Source organism: Opisthocomus hoazin, chromosome Z (assembly GCF_030867145.1).
Source record: "Opisthocomus hoazin isolate bOpiHoa1 chromosome Z, bOpiHoa1.hap1, whole genome shotgun sequence".
NCBI lineage: Eukaryota > Metazoa > Chordata > Aves > Opisthocomiformes > Opisthocomidae > Opisthocomus > Opisthocomus hoazin.
In genome coordinates, this window is record NC_134454.1 from 55,739,218 (window position 1) to 55,761,337 (window position 22,120).

Here is a 22,120-nt window from a genome sequence, read left to right on the forward strand (position 1 = left end):
TAGAGGTTAGCTGTGGTACAAGAAGAGAGACCCAAAGCTTTTGATTAGGGGACAAGGTAAGAAAAGAATCACTGCCAAACTGTGCTGCAATCTGTTTAGGGGAAGAAAGATGTTAACTGTTTATAATTCTGTGAGAAAACAAACACACACAACTCTTGACTTGGTCATTTCTGTATTTCCAGTAACAAAGAATACACGAAGAGTAAAACTAAGAGAAGTGACGGTGGTTCACGAAGAGCACTCTCTGCACTCCTGATTTAAGAAGAAGGAATTTGCTGAGCCTAATAGACAAAGAGTAATCATCAACTGAACTCACTCTAAGAAAGTCTCAGGATCTTTGAACCATAGAAAAAGTTGATGGACTTGGCAAAAATGGCGTGAAACATTCCACAGTCTGCTATCATCTGCTGTTGCTTGCTTAACTGTGAAGAACTATGTATTCAGGCTGCTTTCTACTATATTGCCAATCACTTTTTTTGGACTTTAAAGTGGTATTTTCTTATGAGCTCTCTAGTGGTTTCATTTGTATGCATTCTGTAACTATGCACAAGCAAAATCTGTTATCTGCTTTACCTATTAAAAAATAAGCACAGTGGTGAATAAAATTAATTTCATTTGTTTTGACCCTGCAGTTCTAATCACTTAGGTCCACGTCAGTGGAAGTCAGGATTGATGTCATACAAGGGTTAGGGTAAACCTCTGCAGATGCTGTATGAAAATGAGCCTCTAACGATATTTTCACTGTTGGTGAAAAGGAGAAAAAAGTGTTATTTATAACAAGGCCTTATGTTGTGTATATATATTGTCTCTGAAATATTTTTGATTTGAGTTTATTTCTTGTAAAAGAGAAATTATATAATTTATTTAGTAAATACTACTGTAAAATATAGTTTTATTGATGAATAAAATATTTTGTTCTCAAGACTAAGACAGCTGTCAGCCTGCTCTTGATCTGTAGAGGACTTACTGTTCTGGTATTTCTCTGTCTTCATGAGATGGTCTTCAGAGGCATCTCGAGAGATATGAAAGCTACTCTGTAACATGGCATCTGTCTTTACCTTCTACCAGTTCTCTAAAGAAGAGGGGAATCTTGAAATCAGGTGAGAAAAGGAAAAGAAACATACTCAACAGGCCTTGCTTCATAAAAGCATTTCAGGTTTTTCAGTGTGGACAATCCTTTTAAGATAACTGTAGAAACCATTCTCGTTTCCTTAATTTCCCTAGCAGCAGAGACATAATCCTAAACACCAGTGACAATGAATCCAAGATTTCATGCTTCGATGCGGTGGTGTATTTAAAAAATACAGAGGTGTCGCTTTGAAAATTAATGAAAATTACTGGTAGTAGCATTTCTTCTAGAAGTAAGTGTAACAGACCTGCTGGATTGGCAAAACGAGAATTTGGCACTTCAATTCCTAGAATCATGCTTTGTACCTCTGAAGAATTTTTCATTTAAGGTTTCGATGTGGTGTTTTGGGAGTTTTTTTTGTTTTGGGGTTTTTTTTTAACTTTGATGTAATTCTATAACCCTGACAAGGAAGAGGGTATTATTCCTTAATTATGCACAGAACAGAGAAACAGAAAGGTTTGGGGTTTTTTTTCTCTAAGTATGTAGAGTGTGTGACTTAACTGAGAGCCTGTGTTTCATGATAACCTCTTTTCCAGGCTTTAAAATTAGGTTGCTTTATCTCAGCAAGATAATTCTTCTTCAGCATTCCTCTCAGAAATGACCAATCTGCAGGCCCTGTGAGCAAAAACATTTTGTTCATCTATGTGAAATGTCTGCTGCTTCATGCACAGTGTATAGCATATTTAGAATGTGTCTCTATGCAAAGTAGATACTTCTGAGTAGTCTTATTTGGGGAAAACCATGAAATTTCGTAGTTTATGCGTCAGATTAACCTTCATAAAACACATGCATGTCACTTTTTTCCCAGTTACCTAGCAGACTGTAGTGTCTGAATCATTTGTCCGTAGGAAGACCCCAGAGGACACACAACTTAACTGCAACAATTCTGTCTAAAACCAGACCAAACTGTCTAAAATGTCTGCACTAAACAATTCAGAGACTGAGCCATCCTTTGTGTACAATCCCTTTAACACAGTCATTTCTAAGTGAAAACAGTCATTTAATACTTGCAAAAGGAAATCCTGTATAGACTATGAAGCCCACTGGGAAAACTTACTCCAAAAAATGTGCGCTTACAAGTCTTTTTCTCTGCCCCCCGCCGGTGTGTGACTACATGGTTCCACTGAGAGGGAAGAGGGATTACAGCTGAGCAATGTAAATGATCAATAACTTGGAACCCATTTCTTTCTCTAATGCATCAAATAGTATAAAGCTTCAAACATCAAAGAGTACAGGAGCTTGTAAGGATGTCTGTTTCATGCCTAAGTATTTCATTTTTCTTAATCTTGCATTGGTAGCACTTTGAGGAAAATGTGATGACTATTAAATGTATCTATAAACCTGATGAGGCAGTGCATGTCAAATAAAATATATACAGAAGGCATAATCAAATCCCTGGGGTATTAAAGTAACATATTGGTCTCTTTCTCCAGGTCTAAACAGATGGAACTCACCACGGGGAGCAAAGTTTGAAGAATTAGGTCACAGACGTGGGCTATCTGAGTGCAGTGGTATCTGAATACTCTGGCCCTACAAGCTGCCCAGAAGGAAAAAGCACAGGTTGATGCCTGCTTAGAGAAAGGTAGGGAATAACTCCAAATTTGTGTATCTGACCCTATGACTTGATCATATGGTGTTCAGAGGGTGTTTTGCCTTTGGTGGTAGCGTGTAGTAGTTGTCCTTAGTTTAAAAAACAAAACAAAACAAAAAACAACAAAAACAACTTCATGTCCTTGTACTAGAATTCAGTGGTTTGAAAATACTAACACCTATCCCATGATCTGTTTTCTTGTTGACTTTGCTTATACTTCAGCCAATTTAATTTCATATAACTCATATCCCTCCACTAGGTAGGGATAAAAAAGTAATCAGTAGTACTCTCCACCTGTTCCTTCACAGAAGCCATTCCCTGACCCATTTCCAATGGTGCGTGCGTTTGCTTGCAACAAGAAAGATACCAGCTCTTTCTGGGCTGAAGGCGTGGGGCCTGACCCTGCAGCCATTCTGCGTCTGGACCTACTTCAGAGTTATTGTACACCAGCCTAAAAAGATACTGATACCACAGTGCTGTGGTATGAACAACATTAGCCTAAGGGACAAGGATCAAGATGAAAAACATAAAGAAATCGTTAAAATTGCTAACCCCTAACCCAGGCCCTTTTGAAGTTGTGTGAATGATCCTTGCTGGTAGTAGCATCCTGTAAAGCTCATTAACTTGAACATTGTTTACAATTTTTTAAAAGATTTGGTAAGTGAGATTGCTAATACCAGAGAAAATATTTAATCTATACTAATTCATGGATTAGTCATTAACTTAGAAACAAGAGATGAACATTTGCTATTGAGAGTTCCTTATGACCTTGGATGATCAGAGAAAAATCACTATGGAACTACATGGATAATACCAGAAAATACCTTCCGATGCTCTTTGGATAGGAATGGCAAGGTACGTAAACAAGCACCATCTTTCACTAGATTAAGTGCTACATAAAAGAACAGGCATTCCTCTGTTCATCCAGCTGCTTTCCCCTCTCCCCACCTAGGTATGTAAAAGGAATTGTTTGCTTTGCTAATGTATTCTGCAGTCTGATAAAAGTTGTTTCTCCCTGCAGGCCTTATCTCACTATGTAGACCATTACAGCTGTGAAAACATAACTAGTTTCTTCCAGAAGTGGTAAGACTGTGGGCTGGTCTTCAGGGAACTGGAGAGTAGCTCATATCTAGCTGATGTATAAAAACTTCCCTCACAAAATGCAAGAAGAACACAGACCCATACAAGGTCTGAGGGAAGATACTGGTAATAAACACACAGGACTCTGCTGGCAGCAGGCAAGAGGCTTACGAAGCTAGATAACATGGTTTGGAACAGAAAACTCTTATGTCAAAGCCTCAGCTGAAATTTGCACAACTGACTTGAATTGTCTTGGGCTTTTGCCCCTCATGTGGTAGAAAATAATTTCAGCTGAAAGAAAAAAATAATAGAAATCTTGGTGAGAAACTTGACAACTTATTCCCTGAAGCACTGCAAGATGCCAGCTGCTTACCCGAGTGAGAGTTTTAGAAATGTAAAAATGCATCACACAGAAATCAGTGATAAGCTTCTTAATACTTGTATGCTTTACATATTCATGATTTTATTTGAAACTGTTGCATCTTGCAGTCTTGTCCTGTGGAAGGACCCGAAATGAAATTTGTCTGTGATGCCACTGAAAATTTTTTTCAGAAACTTTTTCATCAGAATTATTTCTGATCTCATCTCCTTGGTAAGCCTGTTTTATTTTTTCAGTTTAAGTAACGATAGAAGATGTCTAGCTGAAACTCTTGACATCCTCACATCTCATTAGTCATACGATATCACCAGCATTTAAATAACTCAGTAGGAACTTGGCCAGCCACCCACATAAACTCCCTTCTCTTTTTTCACTGATTTTTGAACCGCACCATCAGAAGTTCTGTCAAACATATGTCGGATGTGACAGATGATGTACTTTATTTTCCCTTTACTGGCTCAGGGCAGCATGTTACCTATAGGAGGTAATGGATCAGGATACTTGCTGTCACAGAAAATGCTGCCCTAGAATGTGTCCCTGAGTGGATGCTATATTCTGTAACAATGTACCTCTTCATGGAGCAGGGTATTCACGCAGCCAAAACAGCTCCTGGACAAACCAGTGACTGTCATCTCGAGTGGTCTGTATTAGCTGCTCACATCAGAGCAGTTCACCTAGAATTAATTAACTTCAGTTAACAGGAAATGGAATCCCAGCAGCTTTTTTGAGTGAGTTGCAGCTACTCCAGTTTTGGGGTGTGAAGTCGTTGTCCAGCTGGCCCACTGTAAAGTTTGAACCCAAGATAATGGCCCCGGTCCTTGTCCCGTTGTGTGACGGGTGTGCTCGGCCCCTTGACCAGACTGGCATGCAATTAACTCATGAATAGCAGGTGGCTTTGTCAAGGAACAAAGAAAGTTGTGGGTACAAGGACTCTCATGCATACCTTTCCCATTGCATGTAATCTGACTACAAGCCAACCACTTTATGCCATAAATATGACAGCCAAAGCGAGCCTTCTCTGAGCCCTCCCTGCTAGGCAGCGTGGCTGCACGGTGATGATCTCCCCTTGAACTCGGACGCCCCTCAAGGCTGCTCCTCGGGGCAGAGAGACCTTTCACCAATGGCAGATCTTTGGCGAGCGTCTGACACCACGCATAACCCTGTAGCATGGTGACTTTCGTTTTGCCGTGGTAACTTTGCATGCTGAATTGATGCTAATGAAACACTCATATAAAATCCTTTAGACGGAAACCGTTGGTAAGGTCTGGGGCCAGGTCTGGATCCGGCCGCGCCCAGGCTGCTCTCTGAGGAGTTTAGAAAGCAAGGGGGTCCATTCTGCACCTCGTCACTCAACAGCACAGTCTTCCTTACCCTTTTGTCTCCAGTTTCTCTGCGAATCGTTCTAACTCGAGTGTGACTCCATTTTCCTTTATATGTTTCATCCACGCAGTAATTAACAGAGTGAACCTTGCCATCAAACTTACTGTTAAGTCACACGTTCACAGCACCGCATTAAAACCACTCTGGACAATACCTTTTGACGGCACTTCTTTAAGGGATCCTACATCAGGATTCACAACAAATTGGCGTAGCAGGCAGGATCACAAACCAGGGCTGGTGACACATCGCTCCCTCTCTGTACTGCCAGTGTATCCTACACTTCTTGTCCTGAATTGTCAAGAGAGAGGGAATCCCGCTCTGTCGCTCCTTGGGTCTGGAAAAGCTGTAGACACCGTGTGTTGAAAATTTGCCAGAGAAGAGGACAGGAACCATAGGACAGCACAGCCACGGGAAGTGGATTCCTCCCCTGCAGCTGAATAAATGACTGCGATTACAACACACCTATTTCAAAGCGCTGTGCTCCGTGGCTCAGCCTGCCCGGGCCAGGCCGCTGCCAGAGCGGTGCGAGCGCAGCAGCTGGGGCACGGCAGGCGCAGCCGCGCTATCAACCGACCCGCGCAGCTCCTCGCCCTCACGGTACCGTCAGACTCGAGGCCCCCGAGTGCCCCTCCAGAAGCTCGGGGGCCCCCGCGCCCCCCGTCTGGGGGTACGGCCGAGACCGGCCCCGAGGGGGCGCGGCCCGGCCCGGCCCGGCTCGGCCCGGCGCGGCGCTGCTCCCCGCGGCGCCGGCGGAGGGCGGTAGCGGCGGGCTGGCTCCTCCCCGGCCGCTTCCGTGGCGAGCGCGGCGGCGACATGTGGAGGCCGGGGGCGGCCGGCGCGGTGCGCACCGTGCGGCGGGCGGTGGCGGCGCAGCGGCGGAGCGGAGGCCCCGGGGGTGTCCCGCTGGCGGGGGCGGCCGCCGCGGGCCGCGGGCGGACGGTGAGAGTGAGGCGGGCGGGAGGCGAGGCGCGGCCTGCGCCGCCGGCTCCCCTCCTCCCCCCGCGACGGCGCTGCCCGGGGGCGGGCGGGGCATCCGCGGGCCGGGCTCCCGCGGCGGGCGGGCCCGGCGGGGCGGGGCGGGGCGCGGCCTGGCCGCCCGTTCACGCCCGGGGAGGCAGCCTGCTGCCCTGAGGCCTTCTCCGGCGGGGGCCGCGGGAGCGCTGGGCCTGGCGGTGGGCGGCCCTGGCGGGTCCGGCCGCGCTGGCCGTAGGAGCGGCGCAGGCAGGGCTGCCCAGCGGCGAGCCCGCCCTTCGCCGTGGGCCGGCGCCGTTCGGCGGTGTGCGGGCCGTGTCCAGCAGAGGGAGGTGCAGCCTCCCGGTCTGGCCAGGACCGGAGCCGGTTTGCGGCCTTGTGGCTTTTGATCCCGAGTGTGTATGAAGGAGATAGCAAAGGATGCAGTGGGAGATGCGTAGGCATCATTGTGCGTTCTGCCAGCCGGTGTGGCCGTGGTGGGACGGCGGGTGCAGTCCTTCGTGTCGCGGCGTCCGACTGACGGGCCCGTTCATCTGCCTGCCCGAGGATGGAGGCGTCAGACCGTGTGGAGAGAGGTGTTTCTGTGTGTGCTCTCGTGTGCTTGAAGAGTGCCTGTCATAGTTCCTTCTTAAATGTTACTTCCTTTTCAGCTCACTCTGTTGGGTTTCAAAACCTTGTGCAAGTACACTCAAAGCAATCAAGAATGCTGGCTTACTGTTCATCCGAAAATACACACCTGCATAGCCCAGGTCGAGAAGAAAGTGGCAAGCATGCTGTCGTGCTTTCTTGGTGCATAGCATAAGAGCTTCTGCTAGCCTGTTAGACTAGGGGATCAGCTTTGTTTTTATCCATGTTGATGTATTGCTTCCCCTCAAAGGGGATGCGCGCTTTGCTCCCTGCTCTTACATTGCCAGTACGTCGATACAGCTTTTCTGTAATCTTGATTTGTTTTTTAAAGTTGTTTAATCAGAAGAGAAATTAGAAATGGAACAGCTTGTTTTACGGAAGAGATGTGGAATGTGAAGTGTGATGTTAGCTCTTTTGTGAGTAAGGAGGATTCAGTGTGTCTGTTTATTACAGTTGAATATATTCACAGCTGCTGGCAGGGGGACACAAGCTGTTGGTAATGAAGCGTCTGAGTAGTGGATGCTTGTGAAAATCTTGGCCTAAGCCGGTTGTCTGAAGTTGCTCAGTATTTCTGTGGTAGAACGACAGAAAAGAAAAAACGGTTCTTCTCTTTCCTAGTTCACTGTCCTATGAAGAAAATTCTTTTTTTTTTTTTTATTAGTTTGTATCAGAAGACAAGGATGTTCTAGACTGCCTCAATCATCCAAGGACTAAAGCTGCATAACTCTTTCCCTATTAGCTCTGTGATACAGAATATTAATATTTTACTTGGGCAGGATGGAAAGGTCTTCAAGGATCTATGTAATTTATGTGACAAATATGTAATTTATAATTCTTTGTTTTTTAACTTTTAATTCCGTTTTACTTTCAACAGCAGTTACAATATGCTTCAGAGGTGAAGAGCAAGACTGTTCAGTTAATGAATTTGAGAAAAGCAGGAACTCTGAATGACATAAGGTAAAATTTATTTTGAGATATTCGTGTGAAAAGATTAATCTGCATTTTAAAATAATTTCTAGAGATAGTCTCACTATCAAACTAATGTAGTGTTGATATGGTGATGTAAAGGAAAAGTACAGTTTCAGCAAAGCATTTTGGGTGGATTTGGGAAGTCGCTTAGAAAATAATTTGTGTACCTGAACATGGGTGTCTAGCACCATTTCGCATATGTCGGTACGTGAAATTTCTGCTTGCACTGAAAGGATACAACACAGTACCTGTCAGAGACTTCTCCCCTTCTGATGCAGCAGTTGGAGGCCCCATGAAGGGTTGTGCAGATGTCTGAAATGGGCCTTACCATGGAGTACCTGAACTGCACCCTGAATCTGTACACGAATCTTGCTTAATCCTGAGATGTTCCTTTCTCCACGCCCCTAGGTGTTTCTGTGGTGTCCCTCACATGAGTGGCGTGGCGTATATTTCAGTAGCTGGCTAGCAAGAAACTTTAAAAAAAAACTATGCTCTGTATCGTCAACTGAAAGATACTACGTCACCATAGTGACACCGTAACTGCTGTGTTGCCATGCCCATTAGCGAAAACTGAACTGTCTGTTGCTAGAGATACCCACCTACACGCTTAGTTAAAAGTTGACTCTGATACAGATGGAAAAACTTACGTGATTTACTTGCATTTGGTGAACTAAACTGATCTAGACTTTGTTCCCACTAACTTTTTCTACTTGTTTAAAGAGGGTAGCAGAAGTGGTCTCACGAGTGCTATAAGCCTTATGTAAGGGCTACAAGGGTGCTTTGAGACTCTCTGAAGAAGAAGGTAATTGTATGTATTAGTTCGTAATCGCGCTTTAAAGAACGTCTGATTACCAGGCTGCATTGGCAACTCCAGTTGAGAAGTCAAATGCTGTACATAGACATGGCCTGTGATACTGATGTTTCTAAACTGCATGTAGCTACAGCGAGTTACTTACAGTCAAAGGACCTGCGCTTCTAAACTGGAGATGCTTCCCTCTATTTGTAGAGTTCAAAGCTAAGTAGTTCATGCACAAAGTCCATTTTATGCCGTATTTTGACGTCTAACTCTGTCCTCTTGGTACGCAAGGGTCAGTATATCTAAGGAAGGAAGTACATACTCCTCAGTTAAGAGTTTTCTACTACCAAAATTTCAGAATTCCACCTCCATTTATAAGGTGGATCATTACCTACGTTACCTTAAGAAAAATGACTACTTGTTTTACCTGATCATTTCATGGTTACTGTGTGCTCCAAAGTCATGGTCTTGGTATGTTTTTATTATAGGGAAAATACGGTCTTCCATGTTTTTCCTCCTAATTATGTGCTTGTATATCATTTGTAGTTCTTTAGATGAGACCACTTATGAAAAACTGGCTGAAGAAACACTCGACTCCTTAGCAGATTTCTTTGAGGACCTGACAGATAAACCCTTTACCCCAGAAGATTATGATGTCTCTTTAGGGGTATGTTTTAAACATTCTGTTACTACTGTAATTATTGTAGATTTTTTTTTTCTTTGAAGGAGATTTCATAATTAGTCACCTTAGTGCCAACACTTAACGAGTTTTTACAGCTTCATTGTTAAAATATGCCTGTTTATACTGACTGGAGCAACTATTCTGGTAAAAAGTGACACATGCTGTTGTATGATTTGAGGATTTAAAATAAATAGTGTATAGAGAAAGACAGACATGATATAGAATAATAAAGGAGTACAAGAGGAGACATAAACTGGTTTCTAATGTCACAGTGGTCTATAAATTTTTCTAAATGCACATAGATGTGACATCAACAGTCACGTACGACTCGGTGATTACTAGGACCGGCCTGTGTGACGTAGTGCACGTACAGCAGATGTAACTGGTGGAGCAGTTTCTTTGATTGCCCTGAATACTGAGAAGCAGCGTTTGTCTTGACCAGGTAGAGTCCGTTTGTCCTGGCTTTGCTGATGACTCAGCCTTTGGTGGAGAGAAGCAACAAGAGAATGCAATGTTTGGACAGGTGGTGGCAAAAGTGAGACCAGGGCATACATGGGGAGAAGGCCGCTGTTGCGAGAGACATTAGGTCAGCCGTTCACATTCTTTTACAGGAGTGACAGACTCAGATTAAAAACTTCCATTCCATTTGTATAGGCAATTTATTAGTTTTATATACAATTCCTGAAGTGGTTTCTGTGTTACAGCCCCTCTACATGAGTTGGAGAAGAGTGCAGTTTCTTCTACACTGCCATCTGCAACACAGGTCTTTCGCTGCTGCATTTTTCTGAGGTTGCGTAACTGCTGCTCCCTCTTCATGTCTTGCCACAAGGAGGCTGCTTGCTACTAGCCCTGTCAGTTAAGGTTTTATGCTCAGGGACTTTGAAGCAGGTGGTTTGGGTTGCACTGTGCAAAAAAACCCCCAAACCCTGTGGTTTTCGCACTTGCTCCTGTGTGACTTTGTCATCATAATGTTCACTCTTTATTTCTTACAGCTAGGATAGAAGATAATGTATTGTTAGTAGGATTCTGTTGTTGCCCTTAGCAAATACTACTTGTTGCTTTATTTAAGTCTGTAGTTAATGTTACAGCTAATTGCTTTTCTGGTGGAAAGCAAAGAATTGTGTAACTGTTACTATTCGGTATGTTTTAGCATACTGGCACCTATTAGCCTGATTTAAAGAACTTAGGACAAAAATTAGCAAAAATATTATAATTTATCTCTTTAATAATCTTAGACACTTCGTTACATGAAGTTGATGAGTCATGTCAGAATTTTATCGCCAGCCACTGTAGAGTGGATTGTGTTTGACATTGACTTCCTGTGAGGCTCAAAAGGAATTATTTTTACATCTGTCGTAATTTTTACCAGTACTCCTTTGCTGCATGTCTGTGTGGTGCCATAATAATATCTTGTGGTTTATGTTAAGGGTGAAAGGTTGAATAGTCCCAAGCGTACCGAATTCCAAAGAAACAAGGCTACTGCTATAGCAAGCCACGAGGTGGCGAACGTGATAAAGGTGTGATGTGTCTGTGAGTGGTTATGAGCTTGGTTTCTTTATGCAATTTGTATCTTTGTGTCTGGGGAAAAAAAATCTCTTTCGTATGAGATTACTGTTACCAGGAGCTAACAAGCATTCATCCAGTAGTACAAAAAGCATAGAGTAGTGTCGTGGTTTAGGCTGGCTGGACGCCAGGTGCCCACCAAAGCCGTTCTATCACTCCCCCTCCTCAGTTGGACGGGGGAAAGAAAATACGACAAAGGGCTCATTGATCAAGATAAGGGCAGGGCGGGATCACTTACCAATTACCGTCGTGGGCAAGACAGACTCAGCTTGGGGAAATTAGTTTATTTATTATTTATCACCAATCAAATCAGAGTAGGATATTGAGAAATAAAACCAAATCTTAAAAACACCTTTCCCTTACCCTTCCGTTCTTCCCAGGCTCAGCTTCACTCCATATATTCGCTATCTCCTGTACCCAAGTGGCGCAGGGGGACAGAGAACGGGGGTTGTGGTCAGGTCATCACACATTGTCTCTGCAGCTCCTTCCTTCCTGCTCTCTTCACTTGCTCCAACGGCAGACAGTTCTCCACGAACTTCAACGTGAGTCCTTCCCACAGGCTGCAGCTCTTCATGAACTGCCCCAGCATGGGTCCTTCCCACGGGGTGCAGCCCTTCAGGAACAGGCTGCTCCACCGTGGGTCCCCATGGGGTCACAAGCCCTGCCAGCAAACCTGCTCTGGCGTGGGCTCCACGGGTCCACAGGTCCTGGCAGGAGCCTGCTCCAGCACAGGCTCCCCACAGGGTCACAGTCTCCTTCGGGCATCCCCCTGTTCTAGCGTGGGGTCCCTTCCACAGGCTGCAGGTGGAGATCTGCTCCACTGTGGGCCTCCATGGGCTGCAGGGGGACAGCCTGCCTCACCATGGTCTTTATCATGGGCTGCAGGGGAAACTCTGCTGTAGTGCCTGGAGCACCTTCTGCCCTCATCCTTCACTGACCTGGGTCTCTGCAGAGTTGTTTCGCTCACCAATTTTCACTCCTCTTTCTGCTGCAGGCTTTTTTTCCCCTAGTTAAATATGTTATAATGGAGAAGCTACCACCGTCACTGATGGGCTCGGCCTTGGCCAGCAGCAGGTCTGTCCTGGAGCCTGTTGGCATTCTGTCAGACACAGGGGAAGGTTCTGGCAGCTTCTTACAGAAGCCACCCCTGCAGCCCCCTCACTACCAAAACCTTGCCACGCAAACACAATACAAGTAGTATTCCTTAAAATATGGTAAAAATATCTTGCAATTTAAGTTCTTAAAAACTCAAGTTGTATTTTCTAGTATTTCAGAAATATTGCAAGATGTATGGGAAAATGTTTTAAACACAGCATTGGATTTTAACCTTTATTTAATTTGCAATGACAGAGCAACAACACTTTCCAACAGCTGTCACACAATGTAAGCAATAGTACAACTTTTTTCTTAACTCTTTGGAAACCTATTTACTTACAGTGTTTCTGTAGCATGCAGCATAACATCACGATGAATATTTAATATGGCACTAACAAGCATGTAGAAGAATAGTGAAACCTTTGTATCGTTGTTCAGGCCTAATAGCCCAACCTGCTCTTATGCTGCTGTATCTCTACAGATCTAAGATGGCTAAGATACAGAAAAGTTTGAATTCTGACAGCCAGAGAAGTAGCTTGTTCTTGTGCTTCTTTGCACTAAACTGATATCCAGTTAACATAACTGGCAGGGCAACCTGCTGGCAATATTAACCAGGGAAGCCTTTTATTTTCATTTTACTGATCATAGATATAAATCCCTTATCAAGCACAGAAACAGCATGGAAACTAGGGTAAAAAAATAAGACCTTGGCTGATGATCCTTGAGATAAGTCAGAAACCAGTAGCACTGCATTGCTTTGAAGGAGAGTGAAGCTCTAAGCTGCCGCCTATGCTACAGAGTAAGTTTGCAGGCAGTAGCTACTCTGAAATGGAAGTATTTTTTTCCCTACAGTAAGTGTGTGTGCATACCAAATAGCCCGAGCAGTGATAGTAGCTCTAGTAGTATCTTCTGGCTAAAGCAGGAAAAGTACGATTTGCTTAAAGAAGCTTTATCTTGCCGTCAGGCATGAAGTATTTGAGAAACTGCAGATGAAGTATGACTAACCTATATCCTGTATTGTCAAACTGTGTTCTGCAGAGATGCCCTTTTTAATTAGCATAATTCAGATCGTCTATAGAATAACACTAGTCCAAGTAGCGTTGTTTCACTCTTAAAGTTAGGACAGAGATATTTTTGTCAGTTACATATGCTTTTCAAATGCACTTCTGAAAATGTCAGAGAAATGCGAATCATGTTGTCAGTAAGAAAGGTGAGTAAGAAAGAGAAAATAAATGCTTACTAGGATAATGGCCTAAAGCCAGCATAACTAAAACAAACCAGAGCTCCTGGAGTTTAGGGATAGAGTATTTTTGAGGTATGACTTAGGACCTAGGCACTTCATCAGAATTACTGGAGAAAGAATAGTGTTTATTCACTGGGAAGTTGTTACAGTTACTTAAGTTAGGTAAAATTTCATGGCTCAGGAATCTACCCATGACACACAAAGCTTCTTGACTTTGAACCACACCGGTTCTGCATTGCTCATGAACAGAAAAAGTTATTATTGGATGATGTTTTAATCATTGCAAAATGAGCTAGCAGTCCTTTCAAGATGACAGGTCAAAGCTCAAGAGTATTATTTAAGTAGTGCCATTGTGAATAGTGCAAACACTAAATCAAACTCTGACCAGAAAGTTTAAAGTCTAGATCAGACTGAAAGGTATACAGGTAGTCCTAGGCATTAACACAAGTTTTTGATACCTAATGATCACTCTTCCAATTTATTATTGTTTGGGTAACAGCTGGGAATGTGATACAGATATGCAAGTTTTTGTTTATCTACTGCAGGTGATGTAATTCTTGTCAAGTAACAGGATGCAAACTGTTAATTTCTCACTTATCTTCTTTGTGTTTTAAGAGCGGAGTTCTAACAGTTAAACTAGGTGGAGACATGGGAACCTATGTAATCAATAAGCAAACACCAAACCGGCAGATTTGGCTGTCCTCACCCACTAGGTAAGTTACGTGTAAGTTAGTTATGTAGTGTCTGCAGACTGGGTGGAAATCTAGTTCCCCTTTTTTATAGCACGGCATGGACTATGTAATGTCCTCTTTGTAAGTAACCCTTCCACTTAGTGTATTCTCAAAGCATCGTATAATCTAATTATTATAGAGGTTTGAGGCACCGTGCAGTATACTGACATACCTAAAATTCATCCAGGAAATGTGTAATACAGAATATTCATAGCCTGTTCCCATCCAAAACCACTGTCTACAGAAATACAGCCTACTCACAGAAAAAATAAACACCTAAGATTAAAAAAAACCCCAAAGCTTCTGTAGGAAAAAGAGTGATGATGATGTTATGATCTAAAACTCTCTTTGTATTTAAACAGGGTGGCTCCTTCCCCTCTAAGCTTGTGGGATTTCCTGCTTTATATGTTTATGTGCTCTCCCACTGGTTGTTTTTGTCAGGCGTCTGCACTTTATAGGAGCCTTGGCTAGCTGTTCCCTTTGCCTTCTCTAATGCTGTGTTCTGAGCCATTCCAGGTTTTCTGGTTGGTTTCAGCAGCGAGGGTAGCCAGATACGTGGGAAAGCGTTGTAGCTGTCTCCCCTAGAAGTTTGTACTCTCTGCCACTACCCCAGGGAAAGAACTGAGGGAGTTGGTCAGTGTTACTGGTGAAGGAACTAGCTAGCCTAGAAAGTGTGTACACTCCCAGTGGCTATGCAGACGTACATCTCAAATGCTGTTCAGAAGGAGTGTACTGATTGCAAAACCGGGAATAGTTTTGCAGTAGTAGAATTCTGTAGTAGTGTTGGAGGGGGAGGGGAGAGCACAATGAGATTTAAGAGAAACCATTTATTAGCCATAAAATTTACCTGAAGAAAATTCGAACTTTGCTTTAGTGTACTTATGCACTGGCTGGTGCCCAGCATACTAACTCCTCTCCTATCCCGGAATCCTTTTATTAATTAAATAATTTAATTAACAGGTACATAGCTTGCTAAGGCACAGGCCTAGCAACGTAACAAACCTTTTTGTTTAGACAGGTGCAGGCTGTGTGTCAGAATGTATTCATTCCATATATTTTGCAACAAGCATAATTTCCGAACCTTGATTCTGCTTACGATGACTATAAGATTTTTGTGTCACTGACACAATGGTGTCGTCTATTTATGAAAACTAAAATTCAGAGAATTCCTTTCTGTTTGGAGCCATCTCTAGTTGAGCTAAGACATACATGCTCCAGAGTATGGAATTCTCTTTTTGATAGCTTTGGTAGTGAATAAAAACACATAAGGAAAGAGATAAACCTGAAAATTCTCTGGCAGTACTTTTTGTCATCTGTGATAAAAATGATTCCCCTACAAACATTAAGTTTTGTGCTTCCTGAACTGGTACTACGGTAAACAGCGGTATTTCCTGAAATATGGTGCTACGTGTTCGCTTACTTCCTAACTTCTGAAAAGCAGCTGCAGCAATTACTGTGTGATCTGGAGTGATATACTTCTTGAGTGCAATATACTAGGAAGTGAAAGAGGCAGATGTTACTGCCAGTGATTACTTGCATTGAGTGTTATATTTGGGAAATTTGTACACTAAATATAGAATCTTGAGTGTTTAAGAACATACCCCAAGGGAGACAAATTCTTAAGACGTGAGAGAGAGACATTTTCTTGAGTTTTTTTGACCTGTTTGCTATCATGCATCTATACAGCAAAGTGAACTTCAGCTTGTGTTTGTAAAGCTTTACTGAGTTGACAATTTAAAAAAAGGGGGTGAAGGATTGGGTGGAACCTGCCAGCACTGTGGTTGCAGTAATTCATGTAGCTCCTTTGACTGAAAAGACTTTTCAACCTTACACAGCATATTTAATAATACCTTAGTGTGATGTCTTAATTCTGCTCTCTTACTGTTCGAAAACATATGCAGACTTTCCATGAGAAATGTATTTGATCTATATTTAACTTTGTAGGTGTTCTGTAGAAGTCACAAGATCCTTGCTTAAATTTTTAACTTACATGAAAAAAATTGCATTTTGGAGATTCAGAGAACTATGGAGGTGTTTCATATCCTAACCGTATCACTGGTATTTACTTCGTAACATAAAACCAGTTCACATAACTTGGGCATTTTTTTTCTTTGTTGCTGTTGATTAAATGGAGTGTCTTAGTCTGATTTTCACGAGTGGCTGCATCGCATTCTGTTATTCTCTAGGTGCAGGACAGTACAAACATACGCTTGTGCTGCAAAGACAAAGAAGTGGGAGATGCACAGTAAAGTAACTGGAGCACATAATCTCCATTGCATCGAGTGAGAGTTCAGTGGAAGTGACTTTGATTTATGTTTGCATTTGTGACTTCTCATAGTCTGGTCAGTGGGTGGAAAGTTCTTCATTTGAGTTTTGCAAGTAATTCAGGATATTCAAGGTTCAGATTAGTGTTTATGTTTGTAGAGAACCTGCAGGTTGTTCTTGTGTATATATAGGATAGTCTGTTCTCCAGCAGACCTTGTGCATGGATTGTCTGTGTTCCAAGGCCTTTTGTCCTGCAAGTTCAGGGATGAGACTGATGGTTTGTCTGTCTATCACAGACAACTATTTCATTCCTTTCTCTTTTCTTAGTTTCTCTAGCTGACCTTAACAGTACTGAGTGCCTTTCCATCATTCTCCTCTTTCAGATGCGTGGAGAATTGGGTGGATAGAAAGGTCTGGAGTAGAACCCAGGCATTCACATTTCTTTCTTCGTGCTTAATGTAGGCCGGAAAAATCAAGCCAACAACTATATGCTAACACAGAGGAAAACAGCATTTTAAATATAAATCCCCCACATGCCAAGATACTTGCTTTTCAGGTGGTAAATTGTTCTGTTGCATCTGAATAGAAGGTGAGAATGGTGATCTGTGTTCTGCTGTGCTTAAAATATCTGCATGTGACTGCTGCAAGAACTAATCAATAGCATTAATTCAGCGTTATACAAATATCCCTTGCAATCCTTTTGTGCGAGAAAATTACACAGGTGACCGAAGGAGGAGATAAGAGAAGAAACTGAGGGAGTCAGTTCTGAAAGCAAGAAGGGAAGGAGAGTACTTGTGTCTGCTGGGAGTGACTGATGCATCTTGTCACCTCTCAGATACATCTGTTGGATGGCCCAGCAGTTCTTGGCAGATCCGGCCTTTTCTGCTCCACTTCCCCAGACTGCCCACCAGTCCTTCTCCATGCTGTCTGTTCCTTTTGCTGGGCACTCTCTGGGGTATGCTATAAATGCAGGCTTCCAGCAGCTCCCCATGAGTAACCTGTACTTACACAATGTGTGTTTTGTTTTCTAGTGGGCCCAAGCGCTATGACTGGACTGGACGGAATTGGGTGTATTCTCATGACAGAGTATCCCTTCATGAACTACTATCAAAAGAATTTTCAACAGCGTTAAAAACTAAATTGGATTTGTCCTGCTTAATATATTCTGGGAAAGAAGATACTTGATGTTCTACCTCATGGAAGTTCAAAGACTTTAACCACAAGCCAAGCCCTTCCTTGGTTTCTGAAGTACCAGAGCTTAATTCTGTTGGTTTTCTTGGCATCACTATGTTGTGCAACAAAAATGAAAAGAATGTATTTTTCTCTAGTGCTCAGCCTTTGGGTTTCTGTGTCACTGCTTGGATCTTTGTCCAAGTGGTACAGGTGGTTGAGGTCGCCCTTCCTGTCACTGCATTTCTTTCTTGCTTGCTGAAGAAGTCAGTGATGAATTCTGACTGTCTGTAGCTTTGTTTGGATGTAAGGACTGACCCACCTGGCGACTTCTGACCAGCGCACTAATGCTAAATTTCTTTTGGTGAGACATTCACCCAAAGGAAGAAATGCCTGCGAATCGCACTGACATAAGTTGTGGTGCTGTGAATTAAATTAAATTAAATTAAATTAAATTAAATTAATGCTGTGTTGCATTAAAATGTGTGGCTATTGCAAGTGAATAACGCATCACAGTCAAATTGAACATGTCATAAATGAAATGACTGTGGCAGGTAGAAACTTTTCATTTTGTGTAATGCATGTAATAAGAGTTTTTCTCTCAGTATTGAAGAACTTGCTCTTTTCTCCAAATTCTAAATTCTGGTTTCTTTTACATTATGATTTTTTTTGACCTGAACATTAAATTACTTAGAGGTCTGTGTGGCTGTAAGCATCACATGGAACTGGAAAGGCTGGTATGTGATGTTTAAGCTGTGCAGCAATATCTCTGCAAACACTTCATTCTGCTACTGTGGATTTCTCTTTCTCTTCCTTTTTGTTCTTCAAAGAGTATAAATATGTAATTTATTGACTTTTTTTTTTTTTAGTTGAGCAAAATTAAGATCCTCTCATGGTTGCAAAAATTTGCACTAATTTTATTCCGCGGCATTTCTTAAGTAAGTGGGCTTAGATTATCTTTTTTCACAACAATACAAGAAGGCTCCCCTCAGTACTGTGCTGATGCAGAAACTTTCGCCTTTTTTGCTTCTTGGAATTGAGTGTGGTACTTAGGCTGGTGAAGCTGTCTTTTTCAGGCGGTTGAAAAACAAGAATGAAATAAATTGTATACTCTGGATGTTAAACAAAAAAAAACATTAAAAGAAATTGTGAACTGCAAGAAGAACACTTAAACACTTGCACTGTTGTATTATTACCTCTGGTGGTTTTTAATTGCCTATAAAATGGAAGCACAAAGTTGTTGACTAATTCTTAAGGAAACAGTTACACTGTACACTTAGAAATTTTTTTTATCAATGTATGAAAAGATATTCAATGCAAACTGCTTTTCTCCTTGGTTTTCTTCTCTGACGCTTGTGGTTAGTTTGGCATGATTCTCTGGCTAGCTAGAATTGTTACAGATGTAATTAATTTTGTCATTAAAAAATGCAAGCTATGTAGTATTTTTGCCCAGTATTTGCATTTAAATTATAAGCATTGTTACGTGCTCTTTCCCACCATTAAACAGAGAGTAGCATTTCACTGGAAGCAGCTTTTGGTTAATTGTGCATGCTGTTTGCATATTTTTCAATCAAAATAAAAAATATGACAATTATCTGAAATTTCAGCTCTGCTGGATGAGGTAAATACAATGACTGCCAACTCATATGAGTACTAGAGTAAAAGGTGCTCTTTTTTTTAAGAAAGCTAAAAATAGAGCATCTTTTTGCTATTTCGAATTTAGAACACTGAAAATAATTTACAGCATATGGAAAATGATAGCATTTAGCTCAGTCTCCTGGTAGCTCAAATAACTGTTTAAGCATATTTGTATAGATGATACTTGGTATTTGGATCAAGGATACTTCCTCTTGGTTCTTCCTTTGCCTGATCGTGCATAGCTTGTTTAACTATTGTTTTCTGATGGACTTTTCAGAAAATTCTTAAGTAATTTGCGTGCAACATATTCACTAACGTGCATCTGATTCATATTTGAAGGTTCATTCTCCACTCCCTTACGTCTCATGCAAATGTTTATACAAAAATGAAGTTGCATGTAGAATTCTTAATTCATTATGTAAAGGTGTGATACCAGGCTGTGGTAGTAAAGCTACAGACTGCCGGCATGCATATTGTTTTGAATTCTTTGTGTTTCTTAAAACACCTACTGGAAAGATTCTGTTTAAAATTTGGCCAGTCAGGGTGGCTTTTATAAGAGTGCTTCAGTTTCACATTTGACGCGCCTTGCCCTTCATCCTAATGCTACTGCTATTTATGCAAACAATTTCCTGGTTTTAGGTAGCTGAGAAACAAATGGATTTAATCTTAACTGGTGAAGATGAATAGCATGAGCAAGTTAGAATGAGTTTTATCTTGGTGTACAAAGTGAATCATAGGACATGACTCATTTTTTTTCTCTGATGCTTGCATCAAATTGTAAGTAAGGGCAAGGACTCTGTTGGCCATCACGCTCATACAGTGGAAGCACAGGACGAGCTCTGATCCCAGTGTCAAATTTTGCATGTTGCCCCAAGACAAGTAACTCTTCCATGCTACTTTTTACCTCTGTAACTTACTGGAATAAGCAGTTCCTGGCAGCGTTTTTCCCAAGAGATGGTTGCTCCATCTGCAGTGAAGGGAAACTGTATACAGAGTTCTTCTGAAAGATGAGTGTTGGCATTTGTAGCTGTGCTGGATGCTCAGACTCAGCAGATAAAGTGGGGTGTTCTGGGTTTTTTTAGATGCATCAGAGTTTTCACCAACAGCGAAATAGCTCTTCTGATGACTGTACTTTTCCGCTTCTGGCCTACAGTCTTAAAGTCCTAGCTTGTCTAGCCTTGCTAAAACCCACTGTTCCCTTTGGAAGCCTCGACTGATGCATGCAGCCAGGTTGAGCTTGCAGCACCTGCTCGCCGTCTGTGTTGGTCAGGAAGGACTGCATTTGTTTGACAGGAGTTACATGCCTAAATGCTTGTCTGGTGTTTTTTGGCTCATTTTCATTTCCACTTGTGATAATTCTTAAGAAATGTTACCTCTTCCCTGCAAGATTCTTCCATGTGACAAAAACATCCCGTCTTGTTTCCTTAGGATTCCAAACGTCTTTGAGCAGCTTCAGCAAAGGGGATAAGGACCTGTCCTGCAGAGGTGGACGCCGAATAAGGGAAGGAGGATTCGCAGGGGGGAGGGGGTGTGTGTTTGATTGCTCTTGGCTCTTTGGTTGAACTCCGTGGCTGTGCTAACCAGCTCTGGAATGCGTGGGAGTCATGGGAAGGAAGGCGTAGGCTTGCCAAAATACCTGGAAGAGCATTCAAAATAGAAAAGGAAACGTGGGAGGGGCAGAAGCAAAGGCCATCGGGGAGAAATTAACTTTGCCCAACGGCTGATGTCGTTGGCAGGACGAGGAGAGACTAGGGGCAAGAGGCATCATCATGTGGCCCCGCAGGGGACGGCATTTAAAATTCACTGCACACCACTATAATTGTAACCAATCAAGCATGTTCCAGTCCATTTTGCTGCTGAGATTTTCTTTTTTCTTTAAACTCCTGTTTAAGGATAAGAAAAAGTTGTTTGCCCTTACATCCGCCTCTGTCCCAAATTGTCTTTTATGTAAATTGTAGAACAAAGACAAGATTCACGACCTCTACCGAAGGGAATAGCCAGCGGAGGCTGTCTGGCTGGGGGCAGAATAAACAGAGCTATGAACAAATAAAGTTTTTTAAACAGTTATCAGTTGCAAACTTTTTTTGGAGTTCGGGTTGAGGAAAGGCAGACGAGTTTAGATAAGGGAACAACAGATGTTTAAAACAAGCGATACAATGTTGTTGCCGCCCTCTCCTGTTTGCTGAATTGTTTTAAAGATTGATTGTGTCGCTGTAGTTGTGCTAAGGGATCAGTATTACAATGAGGAACTTCGTAAGCATTGTTAGTTTCCTGCTGTAGGCTCTTCTGCATCAATGTTCTCTACTGTTCTACTAAAAAAAAACAGGGAGGGGAATGTTAAATATGTCAGTAATGTTACTCCTCTTCACAGCACTTCAGAACCATTCACTAAGCATCCTAAGGCCACTAGTACAAAAAGCAGCTTCAGAAGAAGGAGAACATTTGGAGAATTAACAGACGAAGTTTTTAAACATTCATTAAGGAAACGGACACCCAGCACAGCGTAAACCAAATAACCTGACACATACCTGGAAGGAGAACTGGGTTTCCGCTCCCCACCCCTTGGTTCTGCCCGAATGCGGTGTTGCCTTACGTGCTGATCCCTGAGCCCATCTGCAGCTGATGGAAAACGTCCAGTTACTGAACTGGTCCTTTTATTTTTTTTTAACTCGATTTTGATGTTGGGGCCTTTTAGTCTGCGGGAGTCAGTTGAAGGCTGCTGCATGCAGATGTATGTTAATTATTAACTACAGCTACAAGCAGGCTTTTTCTGTGGTTGTGTATTTGCTGTCACTAAAGTCGGCTCTCGC

The 22,120-nt window shown here is 42.4% G+C and overlaps 2 protein-coding genes across 9 annotated transcripts in view; both read left to right on the forward strand.

Annotated features, from left to right (window-relative positions):
* The window catches only part of PIP5K1B (phosphatidylinositol-4-phosphate 5-kinase type 1 beta), a 139,947-nt gene extending 139,077 nt beyond the window's left edge, over positions 1-870 (forward strand). For all 6 annotated transcript variants that reach the window (XM_075411083.1, XM_075411084.1, XM_075411085.1 and 3 more), the window contains one exon: positions 183-870. In XM_075411083.1, the coding sequence (XP_075267198.1) occupies positions 183-185 (3 nt within the window). In that variant the 3' untranslated portion in view covers positions 186-870. The remainder of the gene's footprint in view (positions 1-182) is intronic.
* Positions 871-6,372: 5,502 nt separating this feature from the next.
* Positions 6,373-19,199, forward strand: FXN (frataxin). Of its 3 annotated transcripts, none has more exons than XM_075411219.1 (5): positions 6,373-6,498; positions 8,033-8,115; positions 9,470-9,590; positions 14,122-14,219; positions 17,534-19,199. In XM_075411219.1, exons 1-5 carry the CDS (start codon positions 6,373-6,375, stop codon positions 17,685-17,687), a joined length of 582 nt encoding a protein of 193 aa, XP_075267334.1. In that variant the 3' UTR covers positions 17,688-19,199. The 3 variants fall into 3 exon arrangements, with proteins under 3 accessions (XP_075267334.1, XP_075267335.1, XP_075267336.1); XM_075411220.1 differs by lacking the exon at positions 17,534-19,199 and adding an exon at positions 16,886-17,516; XM_075411221.1 differs by lacking the exon at positions 6,373-6,498 and adding an exon at positions 6,761-7,108.
* The last annotated feature ends 2,921 nt before the right edge of the window (positions 19,200-22,120 follow it).

What these genes read in the sequence shown, in the direction of transcription:
- FXN (XM_075411219.1), top strand. Translation starts at nt 6,373, where the DNA reads ATGTGGAGGCCGGGGGCGGCCGGCGCGGTGCGCACCGTGCGGCGGGCG. An exon ending in GGAACTCTGAATGACATAAG is followed by an intron (nt 8,116 to 9,469) that starts GTAAAATTTATT and finishes TATCATTTGTAG; the next exon opens with TTCTTTAGATGAGACCACTT. An exon ending in TGGCTGTCCTCACCCACTAG is followed by an intron (nt 14,220 to 17,533) that starts GTAAGTTACGTG and finishes TTTGTTTTCTAG; the next exon opens with TGGGCCCAAGCGCTATGACT.